General features: G+C 40.0%; 1 protein-coding gene across 1 annotated transcript in view; it reads right to left on the reverse strand.

The window, feature by feature from the left end:
- atrn (attractin) overlaps positions 1-18,014 on the reverse strand; it is a 166,074-nt gene that overhangs the window by 22,856 nt on the left and 125,204 nt on the right. Inside the window, exon 27 of the mRNA XM_059353996.1 lies at positions 3,285-3,392. Within this exon, the coding sequence (XP_059209979.1) occupies positions 3,285-3,392 (108 nt within the window). The remainder of the gene's footprint in view (positions 1-3,284; positions 3,393-18,014) is intronic.

An 18,014-nucleotide genomic window follows, 5' to 3' on the forward strand; every position in this document is an offset into this window, starting at 1 on the left:
TTACGTTTAAATCTACCCTTCCACTACTTCAACAGGTTCAAGCTCTACTTCTGATCCAGGATTCTGATTATTCTGTATGTTTAAATGTACTACACCACCGCTGTGCTTGAACCAGACATTACAATTTACTTCATGATTTGTAAATGTTAAAAGATTCTGCCCTTAACTTGGTAAAAGATTGAAATCAGCATATCCTAAAAGCCAAATGATGTCATGATTTCAGTCTTTGTTTGTGCACAGGTTTACGGGAAAACTGCAGGGAAGATTTTCATGGAAATGGTGGAAGAACATGGGCAGAGGAAGAACCCATTACGTTTTTGGAGAGGAGAGAAATTACAGGAAGTATGCACAGTTTAATTTTCACTTTTGTTAACGCTGTGGTATAGGGCATTAGGGCTCATTCATGTGTCAGGATAATGGGACTAATCATCTTTCATGGCCTCACCTGAATCATTTCCTTTCCTCTACATCAAGGGTGTCAAACTGATCCATGAAAGGGCCGCTGTGGCTGCAGGTTTTTGTTTCAACCAAGAAGCAGCACACCGGACTTAACTCATTCAAATCAACTGTCTTCACTCAGTTGATTTGTTGTTTCAGGAGAGTCCAACAAGAGGTGAATTCGGACCAAACGGTTCTGGGAGGAACCTTAAGAACTACATACTTTTAAAGCAGTCATTTTGTTTGCATTCTTAAGAGCAACAGTAAACCTGAAGTGACTAAAGCTGGTGGGGAGTTTGTATAGCAGCGTCACTTCTGGGTAACAACCGAATGAATCACACATAAAGCAAAAAGTTCCAACTTTGAGCATTATATATCTTGTCTTTGTACTGTATTAAATTGAGTTTAGATGACAAAGGATGGGGAGAGAACGCATTCTGAAACAGGAGCTAAAAAAAGCCCCTTGAAATGTGATTCTAAGAACTACGATCGCTCTTTGTTCTAGTAGTCAAGATACAATAAAAAGGTAGTTCTTAGAGCCACTCTCTAGCTATAATGTTCCTCCGGTCCTCTTTGTGTAATTCTAAATTAGCGGAGAATATTGTTAAGGTGGGGGGACAGGAGCCTGCTATATCAATGACAAATACTTTCAACCAGGCAGCAACCTCTGGGGCTGAAAGGCGGAAGTGTAGATAAACTGCAATTCCATGACTCTCTTGGTCACTGGCCTGGATCTTTTGATTTTATACTATAATCTTCCTCAGCAGATGTCCAGTTTTCATGGAATGAGACTGTCCCCCCCAGTAAAAACAACATGAATGAGCAACCTCCAGGGCTGTAAAGTGAAGCTAATGTGCCTGACCACTTTGAAGCTGAGCAATCCTCATGGACCCCTGTGTTAAAAGTTCCAACTTTCCGACTGTTTTCATGCTGGTACTCCCTCCTTCATGACATCTGTGAGTGGGGTGGATTTTGAAACATGTATATTTGTCACACAACTATGTCCATCTTTTATGCAGTCTATACTTTGAATGGGTCCATTTGTCCAAATCACACACACATAAACACCCACCTACTTAACCTGAGTGGTTTTTAGTGATGCAGTTAATTGCTGAGGTTTTCAAATATTCTCATCTGAGATTTCTGCCTCCACACTCTGATACAATGGAGGTGGAAGAAGTTTGGTTTGTGGAGCATTGAAATAATTATATTGTACAAACTAAAGAGCAGATGACAGCTTACTTGGAATTACTTTCTACCTGTGGTGGGAAATGAATGTGCTATATTGTTAGTTAATGCCGAGTCTCTTAAGTGTTTGTACAAAGAACTTATCCTGATCATCGTTGTTGATTAGAAGACCTTACAGACTTTTCTTATCTCCCTCCATTCTTGGAGACTGTGACTCCATTCATTCTATTGTTAGGACACATAGTTCCTCTTTACAGGGTAGCTTGGCTCATTTATTCCACTGTATAAATGTGATCTTGACTTTTTCTCTCCACCGAGATTATAAATCCCTTCATGTATGAGAGTTCTCTTCATTTGACACTTCCTAAGAAAAAATCCCAATAGAAATTGCTCAAAGTGAGTCATTCTTTCCATTACTTTGAGCAGCATAAAAATAAAAATCTGCATTCAGTAGTTTCATAGAACCTTATCTTCAAATTGCTTGATACCATTATCAGTGAGAAAATGTGTGTTTTTTTAATTTGGAAGTATAGAAAAAGAAAGTATTTACTCTTTAGAAATGCAAGGAAATGTATTATCTTGAACTAAACAACAATAACAGCATCCAAGAGTAAGGAATGCAAAATATTACAAATGTTATGTTGTTCAAAACACGGCCTAAATAAATATTAACTTTACGTTTTTATAGCTAGACTAAAACTAAAAGTCCCACTGTCAAAATTGAACTTGACACTGGAACCTGTATGATAAAATACAGTCCCATCCACAGCATCACGATTCGTTCTAAACTTAGAGCCATGGTTGAAGTCCGACTGTCTTTCCCTCTCTGCGTTTCATTCCCATTCGAATGGCTTTGTTCCAACAAGCCGTACTTCCATATTGAGAGAACTTGCTTCCCTCAAATTCTCCATCAGTGTTTCAAAAACACAGATGGTTTGCTGCACCAAAACAAGGCTGTTTTGTGAGATGAATCATGACTTTAATAGTGTCCCCTAATGTTCTTAATTTTCATGCCAGCAAACATTTCCTGTGAGTGGGCGTTAAATAATAATTTCTTTTCCAAATGAAGAACAATCAATGTTGGAACGAAACTGTTATCTCATTTTCTAAGTATAGTCTTAATCTATACTACTTTACTCTCATCTGCATGTGTTTAACTCCAGGGTTAACTGAATTCATTCTCATTAGAATTCACAGCCTACCCACAATAACCGGCTATAACTGGTATAATGCGCTGTGTTACTCATCGGCAGCCCACTTTCATCATCATCCAGCCTTCACACTGTCCCGGCAAATGTACATTGCATTGACCCTCATTAGGTGTACTAGACCTGCACACACTTCAAACTCTTCCTCCTAAGTGAGCTCAATTTAGCCTCCTTGGCTTGTTGAAAACTAATGGAATCAACCTTTAAGAGCCAGGACTCAAAAAGTGACAAGAAACAGATGATGTGAGGAATATCTATCACTACGCCGTGACTGTAATCATAAACTTCAGTCGACAGGCACAAGACGGAGCTCCCACTTGAGGGAGGATGAGCGACACCAGCGATGATGGATGGAGCTCGCCCCGTTCGCGGTCCTGTCAGCCCAGACTAAAAGGTAGATCTCGGGGGGTTTTGGCGGTGATCGCTTTTCAGAAAAAAGGTTGTGCTCACCTTGACATTTCCTCCTATCAGGTCAGGCGGCTCCTCGTCCGTCTCCAAGGCGACGTTGATGGTGGCGAAAGGCCGGCTGGCCATCTGTTGCATCTCCCGCAGCAATTGCTAGGGAGAAGAAGGAAGAAGAGGAGTGCGAAGGTCAGTGACGGGTAAACACAGACTGTCTCGTTTATTCTCCACTCAACAGTCCGACACGTTTAATCTCTAGTTACTGAACAGAATTTTTTTCTTCTTAGTTGTCAGAACAATAAAGTAGAGCCAGACTGATATGGGATTTTTGAGAGCGATGTTGATACTGATTTTAGAGGTGAAAATTCATCAATATAGTAATTTTGTGAGCTGGAATGAAAACATACTTTTCTTTATGGATTGTGCACTGATTTTTCACCACTCTGCAAATGTACCCAAAGTAGGGTTGCAAAATGTCTGGAATTTTTAAAGTTTAAAAAACAATAAAAAATAAAAAACAAGAATAAACCAGATATTAGGAAAATTTAAGTTTGTCAATTTTTTTTTTTTTTGTTCAATGAAAAGGAATCATTCCAAATTTCCCAAGCTTAACTTCCCATGGAAAGTTTCTGGAAATTTAACAGAAATTTTCCATCCCTTTGCAACCCTAACCCATAGAGCGACTTTCTCAAACAAAAAAAATTACTAAGTAATATGATAACTAATAAATAAAGAATAAATAGGAATAAACTAAATAGCTAAATAAACATAATTACTGTTAACATGTTGTTGTGACTATTAAAAAAAAGAACAAAACAAATGAACAAAAATAATTTCTAAATTACAGCAACCAAGTTTTCTGCATCATATATTGTGTAAAGAAAGTTTTTATAACGGCACATGTCGGACAGCATAAACACTGATAAAGATATGCCTTTAATAGGAAAATATTGATGGATAATATCTGTCAACCAATATACACTCTACAATAGAGTGAAAAGTGTTTTTAATTTCCCTTTAAAATGTAATGATGAAGCCACCATAACATGGAAATAGGGACATACAGTAACCTGTCAACTCTACTTGAGTAAATGTACTTTTAATGCAACTTTCCACCACTGTAGGGCGAGGCAGTGTCTCATTTTGGTCTGATTTATTTTATGGATCATGGCCAGAGGAAGAGGAGGAGGAGGTAATTATGATGGAGGGAGAGAAAGAACAGAGGCTGAGGTAAGAGAACAGAAATAAAGTGAATTAGAAGAAGAAAATGGTAAGGAGGAATATTGTAATGATGTGAAAAATGCAGAGGGCGAGGAGCAGAGGGAAGGAGACAATGAGGGGAGAAAAATGGACGCAAGCCAGAGGACATAAACAAAGCGTTGCACCTGCGTCGCCGACTGTCAAAGCAACAAAAGTGCTACGAGAAACAAACAGCTTCAACTGTCAAGACACCAAGAACTGAAGCACAATAAAAACACCTGCAACTGTTGCATGAGCAGGGAAATATGAAGTCAAAATGTGTTGGGAAAAAAACCCCGTAATTGATCGTTTGTGCTGAAGCTCACAATAGAAGCCAACCGGCGGCGATGGAGTGGGATACGGTTTGTGTGTGATGTTTTATATGTAGACAAACATCAAAAGAAGCTTGACATGATCTATTGGCCTCTGTCTCATTAAAGTGAGTCGTTGGCGGAGAGTAGGTGCAAGTAAAGGGCAGCGCTGCGATTCAACATGAAACCACACACTGTAGAAATCACACATGGCATTTCTGTGTCGATGCGTGTTCACATTGGGGTCAAAACTTACGCGGGAGGGCGGCGACCTCTGACCAACTCCAGCTTGCAATTAATCTGCTGAGAGTTTTCACCCTCCTGTGAGGCTGCCAATGGTCTCTATTGACACGTAAGCCCTTTTTCTCTCAATGTAATGCCTCATAATCATATCCTTACCAAGGGTTACAAAAATAGCTCGAGGGAGAGTCTCTCTTTCTCTCTACAGTAAAGCCTGACAAGGAGAAAAAAAATGTCTAAATTTAATGTCCCGGATTCTCTTTGTGGAGCAAGCCAGCTCATTAAATTCCTGCTTGTGTCTCTGGGTGTGTGTATCCAAATCTCCTATCTACACTCCTCTCTGCTGTAACAGCTGGGCTAGGAGGAGCGGAATCTTTATCTTCATTGAGTGACTCCTTTTAAAAGGAATTGCTTAACATATTTGGGAATATGCTAATTGGCATTTTTACCGACTAAATAATGAGATTTATACCGAACTTATGTCCATTAAAAATGAGGCCCAGTTAGTTCAGCTTAGCAATAAAGACTAGACATTTGGGGAACAGCTAACCTGGCTCTTCTGAGAGGTAAGAAAAATCTCTAATGATTGACAAATTATGTCTTAATTGTTAAACCAGTACAAAAAATAAATCCGTATGTACTGCATTTTGCCTATTAAAAAATCATAAGTATGCCAGCAGGCTGTTCTAAGTATACTCAGCAATAGGTGTTCTCTGCATCACATGACTTTTTTGATCACAAGTTATCGGTGCAAGCTACCAACTTTTGTTTTGCTTATCACAGATGTACTGTCACTTCCACTTAAACAGCTGTCTATTACACATTTTCATTGGTTATCGATTGGAATTATTTTATCCAGTTGTTAATTATTTTAATTGTCAGCTTTACAGTCCGCCACTGGACAGTATGAAGAGCTTCAATGCAGTTTGAGACAGTTGAGTATGTGCAGTAAGGAAAATTTTACTTCAATTGAGGTTGAATGGTTGTCCTGCCCTATTCAGCCCGCCAAGAAATAAAACTTGCAAAAGCACAACTTGACATTTTTCCATTTGTTTTTGGGCTTTATAGGTGCTCGAGGACAGGTTCACTTTTTACCTTTAACTGAGCCATGCTAGCCGTTTCTGGTCTTTATGCAATGCTAAACCTACGGTCTCCAGTTTGAACAGACAAATATCAAATACGAGTGGTATGAATTTTATTTATTTAGATTTTTATACTTAGTGATACAAATAATTAATCATATTATATATATATATTTTTAAAGTTACCAAATAAACCTCTCCAGTTAATTGAGATGACAATAAGTAATGTTGTAATTCTATATAAGCAAACATAAATCAATTAATCACAATGGCAGGTGATTTGGTAAATTATTCCTGGTTGCAGCTCTAAACCACTCAAAGCTTGTACCATTTCTTACAAACTAATACACATTCCACTCTTTCATTGGGAAACCTAAAATAAGCAGCAACACGCACACACACTATTTATTCACACAACAGCTGGTGAGAACTATTGTATTTTTACTACGTGAAACTCAACAGATGACATTAAACTGGCTGCAGTCAGTTTAATGTCATCTGATAGAAGATGGTGTGTAACCTACCTGGATACTGCCAGAACGAATCTCAGATTTTAAGTTAATTAGCAAAGTTTCAAGTTAATGAAACTCATAAAAGTGCTTAATAAAGCTATTGATAAAACAGAATTCGAATGTAACTTACTGTGTCATGGCAAACTACAAAAATAAGCCATAAATAGAAAGTAGAGTGTTATACATGAAAATAGAACAATAACAGCCATGAAGTATGAATGAATCCAAACACAATGGCGAAGCCTCATTAGCATGTACACGGATATAAACAGGCTGAAGCATCCGACTTGCCCAGTCTAACGTCTTGTTGTTGTACACTCTTCGCTGCAGCCGCAGCAGTCAACACACACTAACTAATGAAAACGCAAATGAGCAACTCATTGTGCCGAGTCCCGATTTGTCATGATTAGACATCCCACTGAGTGAAGTATCTGAGAGCCAAAATATGTAGCCTTTGTGAGTGTGATGACTGCTGGGTGTGTAGCAACACAGATCTCAGAGGACCATGCCATATTTCACTGCAGTCTGGTTTGCATAGTCTTTGACAGAAATTACAATCTATTAAAACCAACTCTTATTAAGCACTAATAACATCTGTGACTTACTGGGCAACCAACCAAAACCGAAGCTTAACATTTCAGTTAAGAGTCAGGTTTCACTCTGAGGTAAGGTAATGAACTTAAACTCATAATGAACTGAAAGAAGTTCTGACAGAATCCTCATTCAGCCTCATTCATAATGACGCAACTGGCCCGAGCCGGGCAGCAACATCACAGTCTGGATCTGTGCGGCAAACAGCATGCAGAAGAAGTGTGAATCTGCATGCGGATACATCCTTTTTCAGAAGCGGTGCTCCTTCACAGCACAAAGCAACAGAATTGATTTACTGGATAAAAAGCAGATGGGAGAGCATCTGAATGTTGCGGTAAACAAACTTTAGAGATTCAGTCCACCCCCCTTAGCCTCACTGCAAACAGCCTGGCCTCCTGTCTAACATATAGGTAACCTTTGTTTAAACAGTGACAGTTGGCTGAACTCATATGCTCTATTTTTAATCATATTCACAAAAGAATATTTCTGCTATACAACTTGAAACTGCCCACATTCGATCGCTTGTGAACAATTAACTGCTCCAGTGGAGTTTCTTCCTCAAGGGCAATGAGAGTTCTGCAACCTCCATCAGCCTGGATTTAAGACGTTTTATTGACAATTAGAATAACAAAACACAAAACCAAATCCATGCTTTAAAAACAAAAAACTACACCTCATAAAGGTAAAACGCAAAAATTTCATCTGTTCAAGGCAATTTAAGGCATCTCTGTGTGGAATCTTTGATTGTACCATGTTGCAATAGCATATGCTGAATGCTTTTGTTTTTATAAATGTGTTGTTTTTGGTACGACTTTGGTACAGCAAAACAAGCCATAAAAACAAAAATGATTTATTAGTACCTTAGAAAGTTGTTCACGAATGTGTTAGCTACAGCTGTCTATCATACATTCTGCAGACACATAGTCGTGTTTCTGTCCTCCTATCAAAGCCCAATTTACACTCTCCTTTCAGCTTTGTTTTGTTCTCCACGATAAACTTATTTAAACATATAAAAGATGAAAGATGCATCGCTGCTTCCTTCTACTGGGCAAAAATAGGCCAAAATACCAAGTATATGAGTGTTGACATCTTGCACTGGTGACATTAACTGGAGCCTGCACTAGTGATCGGGCAGTGGAGCCAGAGCTGTCAATCATGACATCACAACCAATTTCTAGCATTAGCTGGGCAAAATGGAAACAATCAAATATAACAATATTTTTGACCAAATACCTTGATATTGATACTGTGACAATGCTGTTACTACTAGGGGTGACTTTTCATGAAATATGACGAAATCTAGTCTCATATCAAAACATATAATATTGATACATGTGCATCAAATAACTAATTTAAACCAGACTTCTCACGAAAATGAACATAAATCAGCATCATCTTTTAGGAATCTATCCACTTGCATGGAGAGGATTTATGACGCATACTGCAAGCAGCCACCAGGGGGCGATCAAGATATTTTGGGTTAGGCAGTCCATCTTTTTAAACTGCCCATGTTTCCCACAAACTCCTGAGGGAAACATCTGGCTTTTTTCCTATTAAAGGCTTCACCATATTCACCATATTCACCAGATAATATATAATATTATGTAGTAATGGACTATAACTGTCTGCAGTTGTGTGATGGGTACTAGAGGAAAGAGGAAAGCATGTTTGCTAAAAAAAAACACTCCCTGCTGCCACTAGAAATAAGTCTGAGACTCAACCAAAGAATATATCTGGGCTGTAACTCGACATCAGCATGGATCCCGTATCCAGAGGTCACCAACAGCAAAAGAGAGCCAGAACAAACTGTGGGACCACAAAACAGGTAAAAGTGGCAACGAGAACGTATTCTTCTTGCAACCTGGGGCCTCTTTGGCAAAGACCAGGCCTTCATTCCTATTTGCTATCATTTTACCCTCAAAATCACCTTCTGAGGTCTGGGAACATTGCCACATAACTACAATAGAGTCCAACAGGGCAACAAACACAAGCACACAGACGATCAAACACGTAGTAAACAAACATGTTGCAACATCCCCAGAATTCAGAACTCAGGATGATGATAAAAATGTAATTGTGGCCAACATAAAGGCTGGCCGAAAACTGCAAGACGAGCATTGGAGAAATAAAAATAAAAACTGGCAGCATCAAATTGAACCTCCATGCTTTATGATTGAATTGTATTCACGCCTGATTGCTTATTGTTGCCCTGCATGTTTGAAATGGCTACAATCTGTGGGTGAGTTTTGTTGCTTGCACGGCTACGTGTGCTGAGTAGTGGACACTGTTGATGTACTGTATTAATATACTACTGTTATGCTGCTTCCTGTTTGCTATGCATGGCTTGTGCACCGTTTTGAGGATGCCTATTTTGTTGTCTTCTGTCTGTAAATGTAACCATCACCTCATTGGTTTCAAAACTGAAGTTGAAGTTTATTCAGCTGGAAAACACAGGGGCAGTTATAGCAATGAAACCACACATCTGATATATTTTTGTAATGACAAACAACAATATTTTCCAACGACAACAAAGCACAATTTGGTTGAAGGTTGTAAAGCAGAGGTAAAGGAGGAGGGCTGAACACTGAAATAACCTGGACAGCCACCATCAAGTTAAGGAGGCGAGAGAGAACACTGAGCACAACCGTCTTGGACCGAGTCCTACAGAAGATACAATTTGCACAAATCTCATTATGCCGTGCTGCGAGTAGGCAGCTGCTCTACAGCAAACACTCAGTGCTCCAAAGATAACCAGCAGCCAGAGGAGTTACAGTGCAAGTCGCCTACTTCTTAAATTGGCTCTTAGTTTTCTGCAGGGTAGTTACCCGTGTATGTGAGAGCAAATATCTGACTGTGGCAGAGCGCACTGTGCATATATAAAGCTAATTATGATACGGGTGCATAGAGGTGGACACACACATGCATGCGGGCAGGTAGTTTGGCGATACCTGCACATGAGCGGTCGTGTATGCGTGTGTATATTACTAACAAATGCAAATGAATTCTCTGCAACGCACAGAGAGCGTTTATATTACAGAAGGGCACATGAGCAAATGTGCCTGCAGGTGAAGTTAGCATGTTCAGATGAAATCATTGACTGTATAAAATATGTCTGTGATTCCACAGGGGAAAACATGAATTTCTGCTGTAAACTTGAGCATTTTAACATATTAGTCAAGGAGAATCAACTGCTTTTTGGAGACAGCCTCAAGAGGAATTGCAGTTTTTGACACTTCCTTATTGCCTCGTGCTAAAACAATTATTATATCCATTATCATTGGATATAAGACTGATTAATTACCATTTATGGATGCAATGCATTCTTTGATTTCAGCTTTGTACGTGTGATTTATGTTTTTTTTTCTGATTTAATTTAAGTTGAATATTTTGGGATTTTGAGTGTCGGTCAAAATAAGCAAACTAAGTATGTCTACTTGCACTGTGGGAACTTGGGAAGGCTATTTACCCCCAAATTTCAACATTTTACCCAATAACCTATTTACTTTTTTTTCTTATAAGCTGTGAACATACTTATTTACTGAATAAAGATGACATGTCAAATATGTTCAAACACTGGCAAGGAATTGATGGGAATGTCAGTCAATATTCATTCTCTTTTTAGTCTTGATATGGAAATATTTGCCTCTTTAGGTGCTGCACTTTGTTCACCAGCATGTCACAAACTTTGCCTGATGTTTGGTCGTGTAAAAATATTTTTATCAGAGCCTTTTCCCTGAAAGCAGGTTTCAAATCTGAACCAAGACAGAAAAGTTGAGGGGCAAAAGCCCCCCCAAATATGGGCTAAAAAATGCTAAATGAAGAAATATTGAATATATATATATAAAAAAAAACCGATATATATATATAGATTGATAAATAATGGCAAAAATTGTCAGTTGGATTCTGAAATGCTTGCATTCACTCTCTCAGATATACACTCACTGAAGCTATCGGAGGGAATTGTGTTTGAGCATTCTCAAAGTGAGCAGCCGTGTGCCAAAGAGATTGAGTGCGTCAGCAGAGCGCGCAGGCAGGGAGGGAGGGAAGGGGGGAAAAAGCAAAATGCAGGAAAGAAACATAGGAGAGGGGAAATGAGACTAAAGAGAAGTAAGGGAGGATGTAGGAGAGGGATGGCGAACATAGGAAAGACGTAAGAAAAAAATAAAAGAGCGAAGAGAAAGAAACAAGAGCAGAAAGAAAGACAAAGGCGTTCAAAGAGTTTGCCCCTGGGAAGAGGGGATGGAGTGCTGGATCGCCTGGGTGCACCGAACACGCATACACACACACACACACACTGATAAACACACACATCTAGTGTGCAGCCACCAGTGCACGTGGATGGGCTCGCACACAGGCGCTACGCACTACATCAAGCAGTTTATTTATTGATGCGTCTGTTTAAAAATGCTGTCGGTGGAAGAGCTCTCAATCATCCTTCAGCATCACTGAAGGAAAACTGTGGAGTGAGAGTCATGTAAGGGAGGGAGGGAAGGAGTGAGGGAGGGAGGGAGAGGAAATCTCCGTCTGTGAAGCAATGTTAGCTGCTTGCTGCTCCTCTCTCGCTTCATCTCTCCATCTCTCCGGCGTTGAGGTGGGGTGTAGAGGACGCACGCTGTGAATACTGACAAGGGAGAAGGCTTTGATCCCTCCCTCGCTCTCCGCACATCTTTTTGTCTCTCTTCCTCTCTTTTCTACCTCCGTCACTCCCCAACTCTTCCTCTTTCTCACCGTCGGCCTCCTGCTGTCCCAGACGTGCTCCTCTCCATCCATCTCTCCCTCCAAATATGTACTTACTGTATCCATTGAGTGACTGCACCACCTCAGCCACAGCCCAAAGAGTATTTATCCAATCAGCACGGCGAGCACTCATGTCTCGGTTTAAAGCGACTTTGTTTAACTTTCTCTGAGGTGTTGGATCATTTGGACAGGCCAAAATGTCTAAAAATCTGAGTGATCCGGGCTAGAGTTTCTGTGAGGATCGGATCCCCCAAAACACAAGACATCATGAGTACTCGGAGACAGAATTTGACAACTGATAGCCAGAAGTTACTGGACCGAAGCCAAGATTGAGTATCCAAGCAAAACTGTCAAGAGATTTATTTTTAAGGAAACAAGAGTTCAGTCAGCCACTTCATGAATTACGTTTTCTGATGTGTAGATGTTGTTTGAAATGTTTGGCAGGCTGTTAGACTCCTCTTATATTCACTAACAGCTGAATAACACCTGGACCAGATCCAATTTGTCTCTGTCCTGTCTGCTGGTCAGATCTAATATGTAAACAACCAAATCAATGCAGCCCACTACACTCATTGCATAATCACAACTTTATTTTGGCAGATTTTACACCCTCAACTCTGTGTTTTAAACCTTAGCCACTGTTTTATTTAATACTCTGGGTCAGTGCCTGTGTCTCAACTCAGAACTGTCACTATGATTTTGTGTTTTCAGACCACAGTGTTTTCAACTCTATTTTCAATTGTGGTTTATAAATGTTTGCAAATTCCCTGATGCAGCCAGATCTAGACAGACTATATTTTTTCTTTATTTTTATTACAGCATACACAAAAAAAGAAAAAAAGGCTACTTTTTTGCTGACAATATCTCGTGTGTTGAGTTTTTGGAGTTTTAAATAGTGTCTGTGTAAGGCAGTAACAGCTGAAGTGGAACATGTTAAATGGCGTGAAGGTGCTCTGTTAATACTTGGAAACAACATTGGACAGAGACTGGTCTCCCCTCAAAAATGACCCCATAGGTTGTTTGTAGCAGCAAAGTACGGCCCATATTTCCGTTTTAGATCGTCCTCTGCCACCCTCTAGTGGTCAAAATATTAATGAATGTCGAACTTTCACCCAGGAGAACGGGGTTTGTGTCCCATGAGATTACAAAAGTAAACAATGTGATTTAAACATCATGAAACTTCCATACATCATGTTTTTACGTGAGTATGTAACTTCCAGTAGTCACGTCACCATCGTAACTACTTCACTTCTGGCATTTAGTTACATTTACCAGGATGTTTTTTGCCCTAAACCTACAGTCATGGAAAAAAATATTAGACCGCCATTGTTTTCTTCACTTTATGGTTCATTTTAATGCCTGCTATAACTAAAGGTACATTTGTTTGGACAAATATAATGATTACAACAAAAATAGCTCATAAAAGTTTAATTTAAGAGCTGATCTCTAGCCATTTTCCATGGTTTTCTTGATAATGATTTTGGTTATTATTCAAAAAGAGTGGTCTAGTCATTTTTCCAAGACTGTAGATCAGTGGTATTTTAGCCTAAATTCAACAAAACTGGAGACTTAAAACGCTCCACACTGCACCATGAAACAACCTATTCTGTCATTTAGGTTTGAGATGTTGTTGGTTGATGGAAGGTTCCCATGGTTGAGGAGGAACTGCTGCTGATAAAAAGTTCTCAAGGTGCTTTGATCATCTAAAAGTATCACGAGAACTGAGACTGATAAGCTACAAAATTCCTCAGCAACCATGTGACTGGATAGTGAGTTGACATAGATCTTTCTATTAATAAAATATGTTTGAATTTACTTCATCCACGTCATTGTGATCATTAGAAGTAATAATCTTTATGTAACTTTATGGCTTTAAGGCTGATAAAAATGGCAGAAGGATTAGCAAAGAGCATGATTTTACATTTTTCAGCATCCAACTTGCATAATCTTAACAGCAGCAACCAAAAACACCAAGTAATAGCACATACAGTTCAGACACGGAGATGTGCTTGGTTGTTTTTTTACTCACATCATAAGCCAGTGCTGTGTCCTGCCCTTTTAAGATGCTAATTCTTCAGCACAGTTGCCAGCAGTATTGTACAGAAATACAGAGGTTAAGCAGTGTGAGCTTTACTGTAAGACTGTGATCTGTGTGTTCACATGAAAATCATTTTAGAACACACAGAAAACGATGAAAAACAAGAATTACAACTTGTGCCAATATTAAGCTACAATATTTTATCCGTTTTCAGAGTGTCAGCAAATCTGCTATGGTGAGCATTAAGTTCGAGGTATCAGAGTTTGACTTTAGAGTGACAGAAGAAGTGAACTGAGGAGGTTCAGAGGGTAAAACAAAGAGTGAACAATGATGAAGATAAGACAGCTTCGGGAAGAAGAAATGAATAAAAGTAAAGAAAGTGAAGACAGCCTGAGATGAGATGAAACAGAATCCAAAAGTACAGGAGCGGGGCTCTGACAGAGGTTCTGGGCTTATGATAAGCCCTGTAACGGCACTATGATGGATGGGTGGGGGTGCGGAGGGTTGGGTGTAACTAGGCCGGATGGGGGTCACCCACAGTGCAGTGGGGTTGGGAGTCATAAGCCAGCCTGTGTATCGTGAGCAATAAGACACTGGCGCTGATCCAAACTCTAATTATACGCACCATCTCTGTGGAATTAAGATTAGCAGGGCTTAGGAGCATCTTGGGAACTTGGGAGACAAAAAGCCACGTGTTCCTACACATCGTAACATCACACACACACACAAAAATGTGCAATGACACCAATGCGAACACGAAACATGGGAAGCAGATAAAATACAATCCAAACAACCCACACACATTCACAGACTAGCTTTCAAATTTGCACCTGAATTCTGCAAACATTTGTTTGTGCACAAACACAGAGAAGGCCCTGAAAATGAGCTGTGAAAACACATGCATGTATTATTAGCATTCTTGCACCTTAATATTAGAGTCTATTATTTGCACGCTGTTTTTTGTCCTTGCACAAACCAAAGCAAATATTTGCTGTGGAGTTGGCAGGGACTCTGAAGGAATGAGCTTGTCTTCTAACACTGTTGCAGAGGTAGCTGGCTGCCAGTGCTGCAGTGGCTCCAGATTCTTTTTCATCGCATTTTGATGATTCTGCATCCTGTCAGGTCCGAGGAGACTCTTGTTAGCTTGATTATGCAGAGGATACCATTAACAAGCTCTTCTCTTTACGGAGGATGCATGCGTTCCTGAAGATCCTCAGCTTCCTGTGTGAGTGACCTTCACTGCTGCCCGCTGCTCTCTTTCTCTCTCTCTCTCTCTCGTCATCTTAACTCCCTCTCTCCTTACCTTTCACTTCAGGATTGATCACCTCAGAAGTAAGCCTTTTGTTCTGTGCGGTGGTGCAGCGAACGTTGACCTCAGGAGAGAGGAGGCGAAGGCAGCACTCATAGAATCTTAAAGCATCACTCTGGTTAATCTACAGGGGCCTTACAGTGCTCTAAAGAACAGTTGATGTTGTTGCCCCGATACACAGGAAACACATCTTTCGCTCATGTCTGCACGCCTGAGAGCATTTGCATCATAATCTGTAGCTAAGGCAACGTCGATAGCTTCCCTGTTGGCAAAGTTATCATGTGCAACCATGGTTGGACGAACTGACGACTCACTGATAAAAATCAATTGCTATTACAATATTTTATTGACTTAAGCCCTTAAAATGTATCATTTCAATCACAGTTTTTGTGTTGCATCATTTAAACGCTGCTTTAGACTTGGAATTTCATTAGCATTGGTTTCAAGGGAGAGCTTTACTGTTCAATCATCTAAATGCTATTGCACAGACTTTCATTAGTTTTGCTTTAAAAGGATAATTTATATGGCAAAATGCTGCTTCAGAGAACTGCAGAGAATAAGTGCGGCATTGGCTTTTTATGGACGGATTTTTAGAGTTATGAGCAAATGAAACGGGATTTAATAAAAAAGTTTCTCTAAATGAGTGAGAATGTAATAAAGCCTGATCCTGTGATAATATATTCCCTGATAATGTATCACTAATACATCACTGTATTATAAGGACTACGAGTTTCTTCGCAATCATAATATGTCTGGAGAGTTATTGTATTAGCTGGTAATTGACTACATTAGCATGTTTTATTACTACAGCTTTGACCCATTTAAAGGAGCAGACTGTGAGATTTCTGTCTTCAGCCCAGCAGAAAACAGTGGGCCGCAGGACAGCAGGCTGTAAGGAGAACATGGTGGGGAGCCTCTCAACCAAAAAGCTGCTGAAGGCAGCTCTGAAGTCTGCCACCTGGGGGACTGGCAGCGTGTGAGCCGACATCACACAATGGGTAAGTGTGAGAAGCGGTGGCACGAGGGCGGGCAGGCCAAGCAGACAGTGTGCCGACTGGGGTCACCTTGACCAATCCACCTCCAGCAGGGAGGGAGACCGCAGGAGCAGGGGAGAGAGAGGGAGCCGGTTTCCTCCCACTTAATAGCACTCTGCAGAGGGTGAGATAAGGTGAAGGCTCTCCCTCTCTGATCTCCTTTGCTGTGGTTGCAGCCACAGCTGGATTGGGGGGAGAGGAGATGTCCTGACATCCCCGACAGCTCAGACAAACAACAGATCCGTCTGAAAGGGGTCTGTCAAATGCCGCAGCTCAAATAAGCTTTATAAAAAAGAAGTGACCCTTTGGCTTTTTTTTGCCTCGACTAGACAGAGATAGGTGGGAGTTTTATTTTGCCAAAAAAGGCTGTAGAAAGCCTTTGATTTTCTTTTCTTTCTTTTTTTTTATAAACCATGAGAAGACAAAAGAAAAGCCCTTACAGCAGAATAAGCTAGGAAATGAAAGTAAATTCATCACCTGCATATTTCTTAATTTTTCCGGGGCACCACATTCTCCCCAGGGTGCCACGTGGCATTCTGTTGCGCAGTCAATCGTTAAGAAAAGTTAAATTTACATGTGTTTGTGTTTGAGAGAGAGTGGAAATAGCAGGGGAGACCATTTTTGTATTGTGTTCACACTGCAGAGCAGGAACAAAGACATTTTTAACCCACAAGTGACAGATATAAAGTAGTTAATAAAGTGCTGGGGATGTCTCCAACAGTGAGGAGTGTCCCAAGTTCCTTATATATCATAAAGCGCTGTTGCACTATACCACTGAGCCATACCGTAACAATGACCATGGCCTTAAAAGTCTGCCTTCAAGGGCACAATTATTCTTGCTGAGGGCAGACATGGTTAAATCCATTTTCAAGGGGGCACAATGGAAACACTGATCCAACTCTATCTCCAAGCAACATTACTAAATTTCAAACACAATTTTTCCAGATCTTCTAGGTCCTTTCACATTTGCATATCAGTCACGTAGTTTATTGTGTTTTATTAAGTGACCTTAAATGAACAGAATAGTTTCATAAGGCTTACTTTTTTCTCCCATATTTGACCAGATGAGCAGAAAATCCTCAGACTAACTGCCACTGAGACTGTGGTTTATACTGCCAACAAATGTTGTTTCAAGCTGTATTTGCAGAAGGCTATTCATGGATTACCACCCCAGCCTCTGCATTTAGTGAAAGTATTTGAATAGCAATTACCAAATTTGATGACTTTATGACCTAGAAGCAACTGTCAAGAGATTCTGTTTGGCTTCTATATTTTGCTTTCATTTGTCACCACCCAAATTAGGAAAAAAAGAATCCCTTCTTTTAAGTCCAGTAAGACATCCATTTCTAATGACAAGAAAAGTTCAAATGAAACAACTGCAGCTGAAATCTGCACACAATTGATATTACCAATGGACCTTTAATTGAACCAAAACACCGCAGGCAACCTTGACTAGAATTTTCACCTTTTAAATTACACACCAGACAGATTCTGTCACCAATTAAACACAGAAATGCCTTAAACCATGTTATCGACTGAGCCAATGAGATTATAGGGGTAAAGCACATCAAGTCTGTCTGAAGGATGTGATGGACGGGCTCTCTGTAAAGCTCTTTAAGATTCTAACCATCCAATACACCGTGAATTCCTCTAGCTCACCTCCCAGCTATCTCTTCCTGTCTGAA

The sequence above is a fragment of the Centropristis striata genome, chromosome 16, assembly GCF_030273125.1.
Source record: "Centropristis striata isolate RG_2023a ecotype Rhode Island chromosome 16, C.striata_1.0, whole genome shotgun sequence".
Classification (NCBI taxonomy): Eukaryota; Metazoa; Chordata; class Actinopteri; order Perciformes; family Serranidae; genus Centropristis; species Centropristis striata.